Genomic DNA, 19,749 nt, shown 5'->3' on the forward strand with positions numbered 1-19,749 from the left:
TTGCCACGGCTTAGGTGAATATTTATTCTTTATATTTTGTTACTATTTTGTGAGAAGGTTCTGTTAAAATTATCACCAATCTGATTACTATTACTATATACAAGGCCTGGACTCGCATTAAACTTATCTCTGAATTTGTGTGAAAATTGTGTAATCATTATTAAAAAACTAATAATAAACCATTTTATACTTGAAATACGATACGGATCAAAATAAAGATAAGACATTTTAGCCACGCAGAAATAAGAGAAATTAAGAAGCTTATTCTTGGTTACATGTTATGTACAAACAAATACAGAGACATATTAAAGTATCCAAACGTAAAAAATGAAGAAAGTGTTACCGATCAAGCGAAATATTATCTTAACACATCATTACGTGTTGATAAGTCAAATTATGTTACGCAGTTGTTAAAAATGTTCTGTAGATTAAAATGCACTATCATGTACTCGACGTTGCTTTCAGAGAAATGAAGGTTTATACACAATTCAGCCTTAAATTCAGTTAGTTATTGAGGTATGTTGTTGAGTAACATGTACTATCATCGTACTCGACGTTGTTTTCAGAGAAATGAAGCTTTATACACAATTCAGCCTTTAGGTCAGTTAGTTCTTGAGGTATGTAGTGAATTAACATGCACTATCATCGTACGCAACGTTGCTTTCAGATAAATGAAGCTTTACACACGATTCAGCCTTAAATTCAGTTAGTTCTTGAGGTATGTTGTGGAGTAACATGCACTATCATCGTACGCAACGTTGCTTTCAAAGAAATGAAGCTTTATACACAATTCAGCCTTTAGGTCAGTTAGTTCTTGAGGTATGTTGTGGAGTAACATGCACTATCATCGTACGCAACGTTGCTTTCAGAGAAATGAAGCTTTATACACAATTCAGCCTTTAGGTCAGTTAGTTCTTGAGGTATGTTGTGGAGTAACATGCACTATCATCGTACTCGACGTTGCTTCAGATAAATAAGGCTTTATACACAATTCAGCCTTAAATTCAGTTAGTTCTTGAGGTATGTTGTGGAGTAACATGTGCTATCTTCGTACTCGACGTTGCTTTCAGAGAAATGAAGCTTTATACACAATTCAGCCTTTAGGTCAGTTAGTTCTTGAGGTATGTTGTGGAGTAGCATGCACTATCATCGTACTCGACGTTGCTTTCAGAGAAATGAAGCTTTATACACAATTCTGCCTTTAGGTCAGTTAGTTCTTGAGGTATGTTGTGGAGTAACGTGCACTATCATCGTACTCGATGTTGCTTCAGATAAATGAAGCTTTATAAACAATTCAGCTTTAAATTCAGTTAGTTCTTGAGGTATGTTGTGGAGTAACATGTACTATCATCGTACTCGACGTTGCTTTCAGAGAAATAAAGCTTTATACACAATTCAGCCTTTAGATCAGTTAGTTCTTGAGGTATGTTGTGGAGTAACGTGCACTATCATCGTACTCGACGTTGCTTTCAGAGAAATGAAGCTTTATACACAATTCAGCCTTTAGGTCAGTTAGTTCTTGAGGTATGTTGTGGAGTAACATGCACTATCATCGTACTCGACGTTGCTTTCAGAGAAATGAAGCTTTATACACAATTCAGCCTTTAGGTCAGTTAGTTCTTGAGGTATGTTGTGGAGTAACATGCACCATCATCGTACTCGACGTTGCTTTCAGAGAAATGAAGCTTTATACACAATTCAGCCTTTAGGTCATAAGTTGTGGAGTAACATGCACTATCATCGTACTCGACGTTCCTTTCAGAGAAATGAAGCTTTATAAACAATTCAGCCTTTAGGTCAGTTAGTTCTTGAGGTATGTTGTGGAGTAACGTGCACTATCATCGTACTCGAAGTTGCTTTCAGAGAAATTCAGCTTTATACACAGTTCAGCCTTTAGGTCAGTTAGTTCTTGAGGTATGTTGTTGACAGACATACAGGCAGACAAACACATACTGTCTCCAGCCCACCAGTTTTACGCTCAGCCAATAACTATTTTATAGTCAGTACTCAGTTTTAAACGTATTATTACCTTGTGATTTTATATTCCGAAGACTAGTTTACATATATTTAGATTAATTAAATTGTATAAAGCGTTTAATTCGTTGTCTAAACTTTATTCATTAAGCACGTTTACCAATATTTTAATTTATAATAAGCGTATTTAGTGTTGAATTGAATATATACAAATTTGCCGGGTTTAACAAAGACTTTTTCTCTCTGATAGTCTATATTTATTTCATGAATCGGGAGGTTGGTAGTCTTTGATGCATTCAGGGGTCATCAGAGTTATACTGTATAAAAGCAGTTAACGATGGTTGACGGTTGACAACTGTATCACACACTCCGTCAAAACATGGAACAGAAAACAAAGTTAACGTATCATATCAGGTAGACTTTGTTTGTGCTAATGTTTATTAATTTAATTTTTATCTACATTGGTAATTTATTTTCTCCATCAAGGTAACTCAAAATATTTCGATATCATTTTCAATAAAATATTTAAATATCATAAAAGTTTAGTCTATAATAGTTTAAATTGTTAAATATGACTAAACGATGAAGAACACGTTATTGTTAACTATCACGAAATATTGGAATTATACTAATATAATTTGTAGAAGCCTTATTGTTACATGAAGTTGCATTGGCTATACTACAGTTATAGATAAAGGTTTTGAAGAGCATAAACTTTGAACAATGGTTTACTTATAAATCACTTTAAATAATATGAACTAAATTTAGCATTAACTAATAGTTTAGATTTAGTGGTGATTATTTCAATAACTTGCAAGAGATAATTATAGAATAGTATCCACAATTGTTTTAGAGTTACGCCTGTGAAGGAAAATCCTCAGTGAATATCAGTATTCGTATTATCGGCACAGGTGGCTCAGCGAAAAATCGGCTGCGACTAGGTAAAGTGTCACAGGCTGTAACGGCGGAACAGAGAACAGCAACGATATATTATGATCTATGGTATGCCTTTAACCTGTGACTCCACCAAAGGTACACAGAACTCAGTTCACTATCACGCGGATTATAATCATTGCCACAGCCTTCATTGGTGTGTTTCCGTAGTTGATGATAGGGGGAGGAGGGGGTTGCACTGGCGTAGGAACTGTAATACCAGTGCTTGGCGGTTTTACAGGCACACGATACGGCAGGTCTCCTCCGGTCTGTGTCTTATGGCAGCGACGGGCGTTAGTGCGTTTGGAGAAATATCTGTTGAGTTTATCGAGCCTGAGCTGTTTCGACTTGGACTCGGCTCCATTGTTTTACCGTGTAATACTAAGAAGTATTTATGTTTTAGTAATTCAAATGAGACGGACGATAAAAAACAAACTGCATTGGTTTCATCCAATAACGGAACATTTCTGTAAGTACCATGCGGTCTCAGTCAGGTCTTGGGATGAAATTTTTGTCAGAGCTTAAAAATGCCTGCAGAGGATAAATATAATGAATTTTTAAGTTCAACTCGGGTTAATATTCATTATGTCTCCACTACGACTTACACACTCTCTACTCTGGAACTGCTCCTCCCTTTCCTCTCCAAACAGCTGGACATGTTCTGCAAATCGGTCGTCGCTCATCACAGCCACGACACCTGCTACTTGCACTGCTTCTCCCTTTCCTCTCCAAACAGCCGGACATGTTCTGCAAATTGGTCGTCGCTCATCGCAGCCACAAAACCTGCAACTTGGACTGTTTCTTACTGCTTCGTCAGGCCGTATACCCATTATGTGTAGTTTTATCCCTCTACAATATATTTGTCTAATTAGAAATGTTTACATAAAACAAAAACACAACATATAAACTCATAAAACACACGCACACAGTCACATATACGTTTCTTTACACTTCTAAGATTACTTTTCAATAACTTTCTTAGTAAAAAAATTAATAAAATCTATTGAATTGTATACACTACTAAGCAAAATGATATAAAAAACCCCTTCTTCAATAATATCTGGCACCTAGGCAATAAATTAATAAAGTCTGCATTTGTATTAGATTTTATAGTATAGAAGATTTATAATCCAATTGAAAACCAAGGAAAATTTAATTTAAAAAAATATGAAATTGATAATTTTTATTCACAAATTATTTACATCCATACACAAGAAATCAAAAACAAGAAATAATAAATTACTAGAAATATAAGATAAGTTATTCTATTAGACCGTATAGTTATGTGAATTGTGACAGTTAACACACTTTAGAGCATGTTTATGTTGCAGCATGGATGTTAGAGGTCGCAGTCTAGATCAGGCGACTCACTGGTCTGAGGACCCCATCTTCAAGAGCCGTCTCCTCTACACCCCTGACTATCCTGCATCCTACCTCTCACTGGACGCCGTGTCAGAGGCTGACTCTGGTATCTACAAGTGCCGTGTCGACTTCAAACACTCGCCTACTAAGAACTACTTTGTCAATTTAACCGTATTGGGTAGGTAACATAGATTATATAATAATAGAAGATATACGTGTTGCAATGTCGGGTTGGGTTTCTATACGAATGTTGATATATATATCTCAACGTCACGTAAATATTCATTTATAATTTAAGACCAGAGTTTTTTGACGTAAATAAATTTATTGCTATGTAAATTTGTTGTTATGAACGCTTATTTGGATTTTCAAAGAAATTAATTTTTTATGATTTCGTAAACCTGAATCAGTACTATATGAATTGTGAAAATAATGTATAATACTCTCCTTACAATTAAATTAAAGTCAGTCGTGGAAGCATTATATAGCATTAAAGTTATCGTGAAACTGAAATCATTCCGTTATTTTCTTACACAATCATTGAGCTTCAAAACTGGCATTACTGCTATTATTATGGCCTTCCTTATTTGTTTTAAAGTCAATGTTAGTGAAAAAAGTTGTTCACTTCTGAAATAGGACGTACGTAATTTTAATAATTACTGGATGAACAGCTCGCGTTGCAAAAGCACGTAGTAACATGACACAGCAATTTTTATTTTAAACAAGATGCGGGAATATGATGACTTGTACCTACATGATGTTGCATTATGCCAACATGAACTGGTGGTTCAGATTCTGGTAACCTCTGCAAAGGGCAGTTAAGATCACGTTGTTGCAAGCGAACACGGGTTATATACCTCATTATACCTAATTCGTATACATAATATATTTCATATTCCCCATGATTTATATCACGAAGTTTTAGGAAAAATAAATAAATAAAAATAAACAAAAGATTTATATAGTGTATTCTATTTAAACTTATTAGTCCAATTTGTATGAAATTAATAAATATACTACTTTCTATGTTGTGGTGATCCGTTATATTTCTGCTGCCAGTTAAAAATCTATGTTCAGGAACAGTATCACGGTTAGTTTCATAATAAGTAAGTCCACTGCAAACAAAGAAAATTTGAAAGTTGCAAATAGTGTAATAACAACTTGGGATAGGATGTCCATAACTGAAGAAAATAAAGTGGTCCCGGGATGAAGATCTGGGATGAGGGTTAAATCACTTTTGTTTGACCACAAAACTCTGATCTGACCTCTCTCCCTAACTGATATCCCACACAAAAGGGTTCAAGATATTCCAACGACGTTACCTTCAAACGTTAAACGTGTCATCCCTAAATTGTTACCAATAGTTTTATACAGTTTTTGAGTAAATGTAATACCTCCTTAAAACTCAAACTAAATGTAAAATTGGAAAATATCGTTAACTTATTGATCAACACTGTAGTATACCGCAACGAGCTCAACTTGCATGATGCAATTAAGTGGTAAACCTATGCATCCAAAGCTATTATAAATGCTACATGTAACACGGAGATAAAAAGCTGTACTTATTTAAGATATATACTCTGGCATAAAATTTTACACGAAATTATGTTTTTTAATATTTTTTAACCATTACATTTCTTTTTTTTCAGTTACTTATTAAACTATGACATTTTAACTTTGTTATATATTTTTATTTCAAATTAAATATTATTATTACTTTGCTAGTTTCAAAAGATTCAGTGGTACTAAAATATAATCATTAATTGATTGTCAGGTACAGAAAAAGGCATAAATGTTGGAGTACAATTCCATAAAATAAGATTTTATTGGTGGACCCTAGATTATGTCACTCTGGATAAATAGGATTTTGATCGGAGATCAGAGGTTGACATATAATGGAGGAAGATCAATATTTCCAACACATGACAGTCGGTATTTTTCCTATCACTGCTAACAACATCCTTATGACATCAACATGTATAAATAGTAAGATTGATATTTGTAAGAATATTATATGGGAATTTACCTTTTAATTAAAATTCTAGTATTATTATTTGTAAGTAAAAATTAAAAAAATAAGGGCTCACTAAATTAAATTTTGGGAACTCATAGAAGTTAACTATATTTAAGTTCAATCCATCATATCTGAAGACGCCGCAAATTTTTCAAGTTTCAATGTGTGCCACATTATTTAAAATTTAATGTAACCTATGGAATGATATAAAAAAGGGGTAAACTATTTTATTGTTTCAATTAGTCAACCCTTAACACATTTTCTACAAATTACGTGAGAGATAACTACATTTATAGCACACAAATTTATGGCTCTACCAAAAATAACATATCCCAACAAATAAAACCAGTTCTATTTCCAATAGCTATCACGGAACATGCATATTATTTTAAAGCTGTTATGGAATATAAATTCGGCTAAACATTTTTAATTATTAATATATGCCTCATGAGCATATGAACAAAATATAATGAAATATGTAATATACAAAATATTTTATATCTTGAACAAATAAATTTACGTAAATAAAAAAAAATCAGTTAGGGTGTTAGGGTATATGAGATTCATTATTATGAAAAATAAATGGTGTATTTAAACAAATATCAAAGTTAACATCGAGTTACGAGTATTAACATAAAAACTTGGGTTCAAAATAATCTATAGCGAAGGCTTTTTCTCAAATTCGCCCTATAATTATATTGCCGAAATAGAAGTCATTGCCGAAATTAGACTCAAATAACTACATTGAGTGCATTTTTCAAGCAATTCCATAAATACTGGTACGGGAAGATTTTAGTCCTTTCATTTAGACTTGTATTATTTGTCTTATTAGAGAAATGATAAAAAGATTTCGAGAGTTTCTGAAACTAGTATGTTAGTAAATATATATTCAACATCAAATCAGTTTAAGTCAACTTCAGAAATATTTATTTCTCTATAAATTCTTTATATTTTTAATAAAAGTGTCAATTTTTACTAACATTGGCATTCAAACGTAGAAAAGGATTTTAACCAAGGTGAATCAAGAAAACTAATTGACGGGATCGGGATTGTAATTTTATGTTTTTGATGTTTGTGAATTTTATGAAGAACAAAGCATGTGAAGAATTTTGGAATGTTGAGGACATAAATTAATTTATCTAAGTAATGTTTTTTTATGTTTTTTAGGGTCTACTGTGCATTTAAAAGAATCTGTTTAGTTTTGATTTAAAACTGCGTAAGTAAAAAAGTACAAAAAATTTTTTAATCTATAATGATAGATTCTATTGATGTCAACCTACAATTTACCAACTTAATTTTAATGGAAAAAGTCGATGGTTTTTAACCTAGAAATGAATAATTATTGTTGCACTCTACTCAGCATCAAATAGGTATTACTCTAGTAAGCTAACAAGAGAAACAATGCATAATATACTTTGAGAATTAAATAAATACTAGTTTGATAAATACACAGAATTAATATGTAGATTAAATGTTTATCACAGCTTTAATATAACATTTTGTCAAATTTATAAATCATTATTTCATTATTCCTTGTCATTTCGTATTTAAATAAGTTGAAACTATTACTTTCTTGGAATTATAAAGTAGTGATGAAAGGATTGTATGTTTCAGTTCCTCCCAAAAGCTTAGAACTGTTCGACGGAGAGTAGTGACAGGGCGGAAAATACAAACGTCATCGTTTGGGCCAGTAGCTGAAGGGACCAACGTAGAGTTGGTGTGCACTGCCACTGGAGGTAACTTCACATTTCATTAAGACCAAAAGTCGTGCTTAATTTCTTAAAAATCCACTTTAGTATGAAATTATATTATTTCATAGCAAATTTTGCATGATTTTAAAAATCAGTTATTACATGCTAAAATAGAACTATTCAAACACATTCATAATACTAAGTAGTAAAACCTTGTAACATTAAAATTTATTGTTCTTCCGATTAAAAAGAAATAACCATTCCTCAACTAATTAGGTTCGCATTACATGAACAATTTTGAATGTTCTGTCTACAGTTGACTAATACAAGTGTTCTACTTGTAAATTAAGTTGTTTTATTTGATATTTTTAAGGTCTTATATACATAATTACTGTCCGGGTTTAGACTTAATATTGCTTTTCCCATATGCAGATTTCCTAATGAAGTTAGGATAAAACTCGGTTGGATGGATATCTAGCAGATACGGATGTTAGGTCTCAGGCCGCGGAACAAGTCTCTTCAGCATTAGTAGTAACATGAGGATCACTAAGACTCTTCAGATTGATCAGAGCCATTTCCTGACCAAACTCTGTGAATTAATCATGACGAAAACCATTGAAATAGTAGCCGGGAAACACGTCTCTTCAGCGTTCGTAGTAACAGGAGGAACAGTAAGACTCTTCAGATTGATCAGAGCCATTTCCTGACCAAACTCTGTGAATTAATCATGACGAAAACCATTGAAATAGTAGCCGGGAAACACGTCTCTTCAGCGTTCGTAGTAACAGGAGGAACAGTAAGACTCTTCAGATTGATCAGAGCCATTTCCTGACCAAACTCAGTGAATTAATCATGACGAAAACCATTGAAATAGTAGCCGGGAAACACGTCTCTTCAGCGTTCGTTGTAACAGGAGGAACAGTAAGACTCTTCAGATTGATCAGAGCCATTTCCTGACCAAACTCAGTGAATTAATCATGACGAAAACCATTGAAATAGTAGCCTGGAAACACGTCTCTTCCGCCTTCGTAGTAACAGGAGGATCAGTAAGACTCTTCAGATTGATCAGAGCCATTTCCTGACCAAACTCTGTGAATTAATCATGACGAAAACCATTGAAATAGTAGCCGGGAAACACGTCTCTTCAGCATTCGTAGTAACAGGAGGATCAGTAAGACTCTTCAGATTGATCAGAGCCATTTCCTGACCAAACTCTGTGAATTAATCATGACGAAAACCATTGGAATAGTAGCCGGAAAACACGTCTCTTCAGCTTGAGTTTAGTTATCAACCGCTTGAGCATGGCCATTTGCTGACCAAACTCTGTAAATTAAAATTTCTAACGGAAATGCAGTTTTGCAATGCTCGCTCCTCAATAATGGCTGTTCAGAATAATCTCTTCACGACAGGATCGTTAGAAGAATAAAAACCAACACGATATAATCATTATAAGGAGTAGTGAAAATCACAATAGGATTATTTTAGGCTTGTATTTAGTCCATTCAAGATTAGTTATGATAAACTCATTCGGTAATCTTTATTATTAAGCACTGTCACTCCGTTAAAATTATTCAAAATTAAGTTACGAATTTTTTAGGTAATTTTAGTCTTTTAATATATATATATATATATATATATATATATATATATATATATATATATATATATATATATACATACATACTGATGTTAGTTGTAGGGGTGTATACGTGAGAGATAATATAAACGATACATCAACAGGAAATATGAGGTCACACGAAGTCATATACTACTGTAAATGTTGGAGCCCGAGTGCTGAGTGTACAAATGACGTGACTCGCGACAATGCGTCACTCAAGCAGGCGTGATGTCAGGTAATGTGACGGCGAGTGACTCAAAATTCGCTGTTTCACTTGACACGATAGGTAATTAGCATATGGAGGAAGCATTTCTACAACACTGAAGGTTACACGGTTTGTTATTTAAAAGACATATCTACTATTACATCATTATCAGTTATTATTTATGCTGTCTGTACTCAGGTTCAAACGTACCCAAACGCTGCTTGGTGTCGTTTTGTGCTTGTACAGACTCAAAGTAATATTTAGCGTATGTTTGAATCCTTTTTTACCTTCTTCACTTCTTTCTGTTCGTTATTTTTGTATGTAATAATACTATCCCCACTTGACGAAGAGAATAGATTCCAATCCTCGAAACGTTGTTTTATATCTTTTATAACCTAAAATAATCTCAAATGTCAGAAATCCTTCAATCGGCAATATCAAACTTTATTTTAAGATACTCTAAGATAATTATATATATATATATATATATATATATATATATATATATATATATATATATGAAATATCTTTTTACGTGGAGAAACTTTCAATATTTCCCATATGGTTAGTTTTAAATTAATTATAAAAAAATTCAGTTAAATGTAATAATTCATTACAACAGCATTAAGTGAAAACTACGGACTTCGACTTTAGTTTTCCTTTGGTGATGTGGGATTTTTTCACACTGTGCAAAACATTTTTACTGAAATCGTTGGTGCTATTCAATAAAATGTCGTAATGTAGATGTGGCTACCATCCCCTAACTTATATATGTGTAATATATTATTTAGATATAGCTTATTCCAAGTGTAGGGGCATCCAATAAATTAATACCCTTGTTGTATATAGCAAACGGTTCTAACATAAAGATTTTTGAATTCTTATAATGTCAAAATTAACCTAAATATGTCAGCCTAACTATAGAAGACTATTTTTCATCATAATTCATAATTCTGAAAAAGGTTTGGTTTTTGGTTTATATGGTGGTTTCACATTATAAATAAATTATTTCTGAAGCATTGAAAAAACTTTATGTGAGATATTTAGTTAAATAATCGCATTTCAGTTTACATATTACTTTTGATTGCATACACAATAGATGGGAAAACAATAAAAGTCCAGACTTGAGAGCACTCCAAGCTAGGGATCACGTACAAACTCCACCCGTTTCTGAGGGGTTGCAGCAATCGTAATGTTAAAGACGCAATCAGGATTTATATAAAATCACTATTTACCACGAGTTACATCGAGCGCTCCAGCACCAAAGAAATTATTTTAAATTTTGGCTAGTAATATACAGAGTAAAGGGAATATTAATATATTATGTGTTAATATATTGAAGATTTCGTATCTAACAAATTATAATTGGTTTAAGTGTGGATAACTAGTAATCGAAAGTTAAATGACACATTTTTCGTGAGAAAGTTATGATAAATTGCCAACGAGGGAAAAGTTTCAGCAAATTTAACATAGGTCTTGTGTGACATATTCTTCGTCCTAATTAAAGATTTTCTGGAATATTCGTAGTTATTTATCGAACTAAAAATAATTAATATTACATTATTAATTAATAATTTAATGTATAAAAATCATTTAAAATTTTTTTATATGTATGAAAATAATCGTTCGGTAATTAAAATAACAGTTTTTTAACCATATTTAATAAATGCTAAGACGAACACAGCTAATCCGTAATTACTTCAATTTTTTTTTTGTAATTTAATTCAAAAGTTTTTATCACGTTAAATCTTATCTGATAGAAGGCTCTTAGTTTCGTTTTATGTAGATTTGTAATATACTTACTTATTGCAGAGTGTACATTTACATATTTGTAAATGTGGTCAGTTATTTCAAAGGACATTTTATGTTATATTCATGTAATTAACGAATGGAAAATAAATTATTATTATTATTATTTAATGTAGGCATTATTTATCGAAGCATCATTATAATTGTAAATACATATTTGTGAAATTTGACTTTGTATTATACCCTTTTTGTAGGAAATACCTGTTTTTTTTAATACAATGTATGAAAGATGGAATTATAAATATTAATATAAATATCAATACAGAATTGATATATTTTGAAAGATTGTAGAGCTGTAAATGGCTGGGAACTCCCAAACACCAGGACCTGCCAGAGGCGGTTGTTTTTAACTCATGCTGCAAAACATGCTATCGTTGGTCAGATGTTACTCATGAAAAGAACCTCAAAAACCATTTTGACCAATAAGACCACACAAACTGCTGGTGCAATACGAGTGTATTTCCCACTTACTGTAACTTAGAATATGCAAGAACCTTTCTTTACATATTTCATCGGTTTGACATTGTAAAATTTATGCCGGAAATGTTTTTTTTAATTGACAAAAAATGTAAATGCGCTTGTCTACTAGTAATGGTTAAAGTCCTACGTAAGTAGGAAATTAAGATTATTGAAACGTAATTTTGAAATAATAAAAAAGATTTACTTTGTTTAACATTAAAACATGTTAGTAAATATGTTTTTTAGTGTTTTCACCATAACTAAGTATTAGGTAATAATAAGTTTGGCATTTTATCTTTATATTTACATTGTTTAGCGTGGAAAAGCTCAGGAAGCTGGTTTCCCACTCATGTAATGTATTTTGTACTGTGTTCCAATACTTTGTTCTTGGAAGGTGCATATTTCCTGTCAGTTAGTGGAATATCCATGCCCGTTAATGTTATAGTGATATGTTTATGGACTTCTATGTTTTTTACTAGTTTTAATAAAATTTTTGCTTTTAATTCAACAATAAGTCACAAGTATAAGAAATTTGTATTAGTCATTAAATTATAATTCTTTACAGGAAAAGTACGTCAGAGAATTTTGAATTTGAGAAATAAGAAGAAAGATGCACGAATCCTTGCCTGCACGTGTTGTTCCTTCACTAATCATAAGAAAGAATGAATACACTGTAGATTAGTAGCAACGTTTATTTTACTTTTCGATTACCCTTTTTATAATACGATACAGAAAGATAGTGAAAGCGAAGGAATCTCCATTTGAGTCTGTATGTGACCATTCTTGAGTGTTTCATGGAATGTTAAAAATAATCTGGTACATTAAAGTCCTTAATTTTCAATGTGAAAAGTTTTAATTTATATATTTACTCGATTGAATATTGAATTAGAGATTGAAGTATAATTGTTCAGTATAAAACAGCGATGGGCCATACCTGATCGATCGAAGAGTGCAATTTATATCAGAGAGATATTACTGAGACCGATTGAATTGCTGATTAGTTCTCTACCCTCAGAGTTTACCAGATGCTTTAGAGGAGATCAGCTCTCCAGAGAGAACCAAAGAGGCCAAGCGTTTGGGAAGCTTTGTGGGTTTTGACTTCCAATGATAAATTAGTAATCACGTTGAGTTAAACGTGATCTGATGTTTACAAAACCAAAGTTTTTCTCTCTGTTCTCAGAAATTAAACTTTCATCATTTCCTACGCAACACGAAAAAGATTCTAATTACTTTGGAACAGACAAACAAGTCGAATGTACTTGCATACGATACTTATATGTTAAATTATGAAATTGCAGCATTCAACCAAATTTAGTGTAAAATAAACTAATTCCTTTACAATTAAAGCACTTTATTACGTACTAGCAATTACCCGAGGCTTTTCATTGGATATATTATTTAATTACAGGTACGTTATAAGCATGTCACTTTAATTATCTTAATGAAGATTCCTGAAGATAAGTAAAGGCCAATGGAAGATATTCAAGTCTCCTGATCTACTTCAAAATAATTTGTACCTTACGTTTAAAGGGAAATTTTTGGTTTTTTAAGTCAGAAAGTGAAAAATGTTTTATGAGTAATAATGCAATGCACATATTAATACAATATTTTAATGGATATTTGCAACAGTTTCCGTAAGACGTTAAATGATTTAAGTCAGAGGAATACAGGAGTCCGTCATAAAAATCATATCTAAAGATTTAAGAAATAGTATGATTGACCTCTTTATTAATTTTGAATTGTAAATATACATTTAGTACATATTAATTACTAAATCATTGTTATAATCACTGATCATTGTTAGTATATTGAAAAGGTAAAAAAAATGACAATAGATTCCATTTTAGGTTTAAAGCGTGGAGAAATAGTTTAGGTTGAAAACAATTATATGTTGCACATCACAGCAGAGTTTGCGTATAAAACAATATAACACAAGTAATCTATTTGAACAGCCAACTTCAGTCAACAATTAATTGTCTACTTTTAACTACTGTAATCTTCCGGGACCGCCATAGTATCATTTGTATTGTGGCCCGGATCAAGAAAATTTGTACATACCTTGGCCAGTCAATAATAATTTACTTCCAATTTAATATAGTTGTCTTCTAATATTTCTGGTGCTATAGTAGGATTTGAAATTTTGCACGATTAAGAAAATATATACGTAAGTAGGTCTGAGGTCTTTTGCGGTCAAAAAATTTCAACTGCTAGCAATATAATCTACTTTCCGTGCTTTACATTCCATTAATATTTTATTTTTCTATTTAAATTTCTGTATTGATGTTTTTAAACAAATAGTTACAACGCGAGTGTTTTTGGTCATCGCCAAATCTACCTGCTTTACAAAGAAAGGATGCACCCTCTTCCTCTTCCAGTCTCAACTAAGGTTAGTGCTACTCAAGCTAAAATATTCCTTTAAATTATTTTTAGATTACTATCATACAGTCCACTACTCTTAAATAATTCACATAGGTTTTTGGTTCTTCGATCAGAACTACTTAAAATATTTTAAAAACTAAATCAGCTCTTTGGACATTGAATTGTGTAAATTGAACATGTTAGTGGTTTTTTAAACATTTATTTTTTCAAACAAACTATAAAGCAAAAAAGGTTATTTGAATTAAATTCAGTGTGTACATTTTTTATTGCCAAAAATATTACCGGGCATTTTCTACTTGCACACGTTGTTTCAACATAAAGTTTCGGTTTCTACCAATATCCCGATTTTACTTGAAATTCTACTAGTAGAACCACTTGTCCCAAACCTTGCTCAAACCACGTGAGCACTTCAGGTTTCTAGAACTCATACTGACAACTGACAACTACTCATACTCAAACTAGTTCTCACACTCATACATACCTCCGCCTGCCCGCCTTGTTTTTGCTTTGTTATTACAACTGCACTGATAACCGCCATCCCAATCTAAATATATGCCTATTAGATAGTTTTTCACTTTCTTCCTATAATTTGTCTTCATTCAACTTTGAACTTCAAGAATAATTGTTAGCCTAACATCTACTGTCAAAATTATATACGTCGCCTCTCAACTTGTTTATTTGACGCTACGTAAATAAATTAAAATAATTTAATTTGCCTCTGAAAGAAGAAAACATATTTTTTATCAACCAACAATAACAACTCCACGTCATATTTTGTTCTGGTATTAAGAATAATTGTAAATCAGAAGGAAGATTAAACTGCATTCTATCTCAAATAAAACAGCGTTTATTGTGATAAAATAAATACGCCAAAATGATAGTGCTGCTTCTACCACAAATCTTCTTCAAAATGTTTTACAAATAAACTTTTGGTCTCTTTTAGGATCTTTTCCTTTATATTTTCTCAAGTAAGAGTAAAATAAAATAATTAGCAAAATGAGGTTCTCTACTTTAGTGCGGCATGCTGGACTTATTGCAGTCTCGTCTGGATAGTATTAAAGGTCAAGTTGTAAAAATTAGTTTCTAAACTTTATAGTACTTCATCTCCCTGACGACATTGAAGACCATGTAGTTATTAAACTACAAGCAGCTATTTCAGATTGTTTTCTCTCAATTCAAACCGATACTAATATATTGTTGCCACCTGCTTAAAGACTCAGTTGACCACACTAACTTGAACCCATCTCAATCAGCTAACGCATCAGCATCCTCTGTGAAATTGCCTAAACTGAATCTACCTACTTTAAATCGCCAAACAGCAAACTGAGTTGCATTTCACAGTTTGCTTGAAAATTCTATAAATAAAAATGAAAGTTTTTCTTACGTTGAAAAATTCACTTACCTACTTCTGTATTGCCTGAGTGATGATCTGCTAGATATGATCAAATCTTTGCCGATTGCCAGTGATAATTATTTTATAGCTTGGCAGACCATTTTGAAACGTTGCTATAATTTAAGATTGCTCACCTCATTACATGTTAAAAATATACTAGAACTGCCTGAAATGTATACGCCTTTAGTGAAAAACGTGCGTGCTTTTATCTTACATTAAAAACGCTCATGCCTTGAAAGCCGAAAGCCGAACGGTCATGATGTCTCAAAAGAGAGTATGTTTCTCACTTCACACATGCTAAGAAAGTTTTACTAAGAAATAAGATCTAAATTTGACCACTCACGAGAAAACTCAAAAGAAATCCCTAACATAGACGAGTTCAGTAAGTTTCTTGAGACCGAGTATAACAGCACAAGGGCGGCTAATTTTGTTGATGTTCATCAAAAATCTTTTTCAAAAGCCACGCAGTTGAAGAAATAAAGTATTGCCGAAACAAAACTTAGCTCTTAAAAATACAATAAGTGATTCTACAGCTCATCGTAGATGAAGGGCTCAATCATCCATTAGCTTTTGAGGGTCTCCAAGACAAAATGTACGTAACGACGCGCTTCTAGATAGCAACGCAGGAAAACAGCTCATCGTAGATTAAGGGCTCAATCATCCATTAGCTTGTGAGGGTCTCCAAGACAAAATGTACGTAACGACGTGCTTCTAGATAGCGACGCAGGAAACAGCTCATCGTAGATGAAGGGCTCAATCATCCATTAGATTTTGAGGGTCTCCAAGACAAACTCTACGTAACGACACGCTTCTAGGCAGCGATACGCAGGAAAACGCTCTTCTACTCCAGAAATATACTATCCAACTTCTCAGAAAGTGTGGCATCAAACTGCGCGTGGGCATCCAACAGTCAACTGCTTCTCCACTCAGCGTCTGAAGACTTTCTGGAAACTCGTCAAACCAACCATATTTCAATGTTTTAGAGCTGAAATGGTCTCCGCAGAAATTGTATTATTTTACCCACAATTAGCACACCTAACCAACCCTATAACAAACGCGCCGTTCTCTCGGCTATTGCGCATATTTATGATCCTTGCGGATGGCTATCACGTATTGTACTGTGGGCTAAAGCAATCATGCAACACTTAATGGCATAAGGGCTTAAATGGGAAGATCAGTTACCCGAAAATACCCGTGAAAGGAGTAATTTTACAACAGAACTCAAAATGTTAAAATTCATCACATTTTAGATGTCTCTGACGACTCAAACATACAGTTGTACGGGTACTCTGATGCTAGCGGCACAGCCTATTCATGTTGCGTTTATCTCCGGCTTACAGACTCCTACGGCCAAGTCTCCGTAAAATTCGCACCGCTTATACAAGTTATTCTCCCTAAACTAGAATTATGTGGCGCGCACTTGCTGTCAAAACTGATAACAATCTTCTATGACAGTTTATCGACTTAATGCAAGATCGACTCTATCACAGCTTGGTGTGATTCGAGTATTGTTTTAGCCTGGATACGTACCCCTTCTTATGGCCTTAAAGTGTTTGTGGCTAATAGAGTATCAGAAATGTAGGAACATACCCGTACCAATCTGACAACACATCAGCACAAATTACAACCTCACCGACTGCACATCGCGCGGCCTCACTCCTAGTTGTCTACTGTCTCACCTGCTCTGGTGGTCAGGGCCCCCTGGGCTCAGCAGGTCGTCTAGCGACTGCGCATCACGCGGCCTCACTCCTAGTTTTCTACTGTCTCACCTGCTCTGGTGGTCAGGGTTCCCTTGGCTCAGCAGGTCGTCTAGCGACTGCGCATCACGCGGCCTCACTCCTAGTTGTCTACTGTCTCACCCGCTCTGGTGGTCAGGGCCCCCTTGGCTCAGCAGGTCGTCTAGCGACTGCGCATCACGCGGCCTCACTCCTAGTTTTCTATTGTCTCACCTGCTCTGGTGGCCAGGGTCCCCTTGGCTCAGCAGGTCGTCTAGCGACTGCGCATCACGCGGCCTCACTCCTAGTTTTCTACTGTCTCACCCGCTCTGGTGGTTAGGGCCCCCTTGGCTCAGCAGGTCGTCTAGCGACTGCGCATCACGCGGCCTCACTCCTAGTTTTCTACTGTCTCACCTGCTCTGGTGGTCAGGGTCCCCTTGGCTCAGCAGGTCGTCTAGCGACTGCGCATCACGCGGCCTCACTCCTAGTTTTCTACTGTCTCACCTGCTCTGGTGGTCAGGGTCCCCTTGGCTCAGCAGGTCGTCTAGCGACTGCGCATCGCGCGCCCTCAATCCTAGTTGTCTACTGTCTCACCCGCTCAAGTGGTCAGGGCCCCCTTGGCTCAGCAGGTCGTCTAGCGACTGGACTTTTACATAGGGAGTGGCTATGTAAAATCATTGAAGAATGAAACTTAGCTGAACTTAAAAGAGATGCTATTCAAACGCTTGTAACTACAAAAACCCATGTAAATAACGAGTGTTCATCGTGGCTTATATTACAGTAAGTTATTGCCTTCGTAATTCACTTAATTTACTGCTTCAAGAAAAGGAAAACTTCTGGTCCGCTAAATTCGACAGAACTTGAAAACGCAACACGTACAATTTGCTAGCTCAGGCTGTCAAAAGATTACATTTATATTTTTATTTGTTTCGTAAGGAAGGCTGTACACTTAGAGTTAGTTACAGACCTTACTGCAGACGCTTTCATCGCTTCACTCACCCGCTTTATTTATATACTCGGGTTGGTCAGCAATTTACATAGTGACTGTGGCACAAACTTTGTACGTGCGCCTGCTACATGATATTCCAAAAACTGTTCAAAGAACAAAAACTCGACTTTTTGCATAAACAAACCAGATAAATTTTCACTTTTTAACACTTCATTCCCCACATTAAGGAGGATTATGGAAAATACAGTAGTAGTTGAAAGTGCAAAGCCTCACCTACATGGTGTGGTTGGAAATACTGACTTCACGCATTGAGGCAATGTTGAATTCAAAACAAATTGTGCCGTTCTCCGCAGACCCGTCATGACCTGGAGCCTCTCACCCTCGGACACTTCCTGGTTGGAGGACCCCTCACATCCATCGTGGAGTCTCAGCTTCTCACTACACCTTCCGGCAGACTGCAAAGATATCCGGCCAAACTATTGCCTTCCAGTTCTCTCGCCATAATCAAACAACTATAGTTTCCTATATACCCACCAGAAGCGCCTGTAACGGCTTATCAAGCAAAATCGGCTATTCCCGTCCCGCCATCCCATGGACTCATCACGCACGCTCAATTACCTCTCACAGTCTCAGTTATATTTTATTTTTCAATTTGAATTTCTATATTTATCTTTTTAAACAATTAATTACAACGCGATTCAACGCGTATCAATAACAGTAAATACATATTGTTTAATGTCTAAAAAGTTTAAATTTGTCTAAAAGCGACTGTTAACGTCATTGTGATTTAATTTTAGTGTTAGAAATTTTTTGTACCGTAGTACCATTTGAATTTTTAATAAAATAAATATAAATAAGCACTGGTATGGACTGTTTTCTTTGGTCAATAAGCTTCTACTTCCTTTCACAATTATCTACTTCAGGTCTGAAGTATATCTCGTGCTGTAGCAGCGTTTTCCTTTTTGTTCCTATCAAATCATATACGTATGTTGGTGTGAAAAGCCTACTATTGCCAAACATTTCACTGTAATTATTTCCGGTATATTATATTCTTGTTATCGGTAACCCCGTATAACACTTGTATCAAACGTTCCTCTTTTAGGACAGTTATGAAAGATAAAATATATTGTTCTACTAGGGACAAACCTATTTAAACTCCTATAGTTGACGAATTGTAAACCTTACTTCTTGATATTAAGAGCATAAGGCATACATATTTCAAATATTATCAGGGAATTTATAAACACA

The 19,749-nt window shown here is 34.2% G+C and overlaps 1 protein-coding gene across 1 annotated transcript in view; it reads left to right on the plus strand.

Annotated features, from left to right (window-relative positions):
• LOC124355553 overlaps positions 1-19,749 on the plus strand; it is a 137,455-nt gene that overhangs the window by 47,322 nt on the left and 70,384 nt on the right. Inside the window, exons 3-4 of the mRNA XM_046806719.1 lie at positions 4,239-4,447; positions 17,533-18,181. Of these exons, the coding sequence (XP_046662675.1) occupies positions 4,239-4,447; positions 17,533-18,181 (858 nt within the window). The remainder of the gene's footprint in view (positions 1-4,238; positions 4,448-17,532; positions 18,182-19,749) is intronic.

This window comes from Homalodisca vitripennis, chromosome 1 (assembly GCF_021130785.1).
Source record: "Homalodisca vitripennis isolate AUS2020 chromosome 1, UT_GWSS_2.1, whole genome shotgun sequence".
Lineage (NCBI taxonomy): Eukaryota > Metazoa > Arthropoda > Insecta > Hemiptera > Cicadellidae > Homalodisca > Homalodisca vitripennis.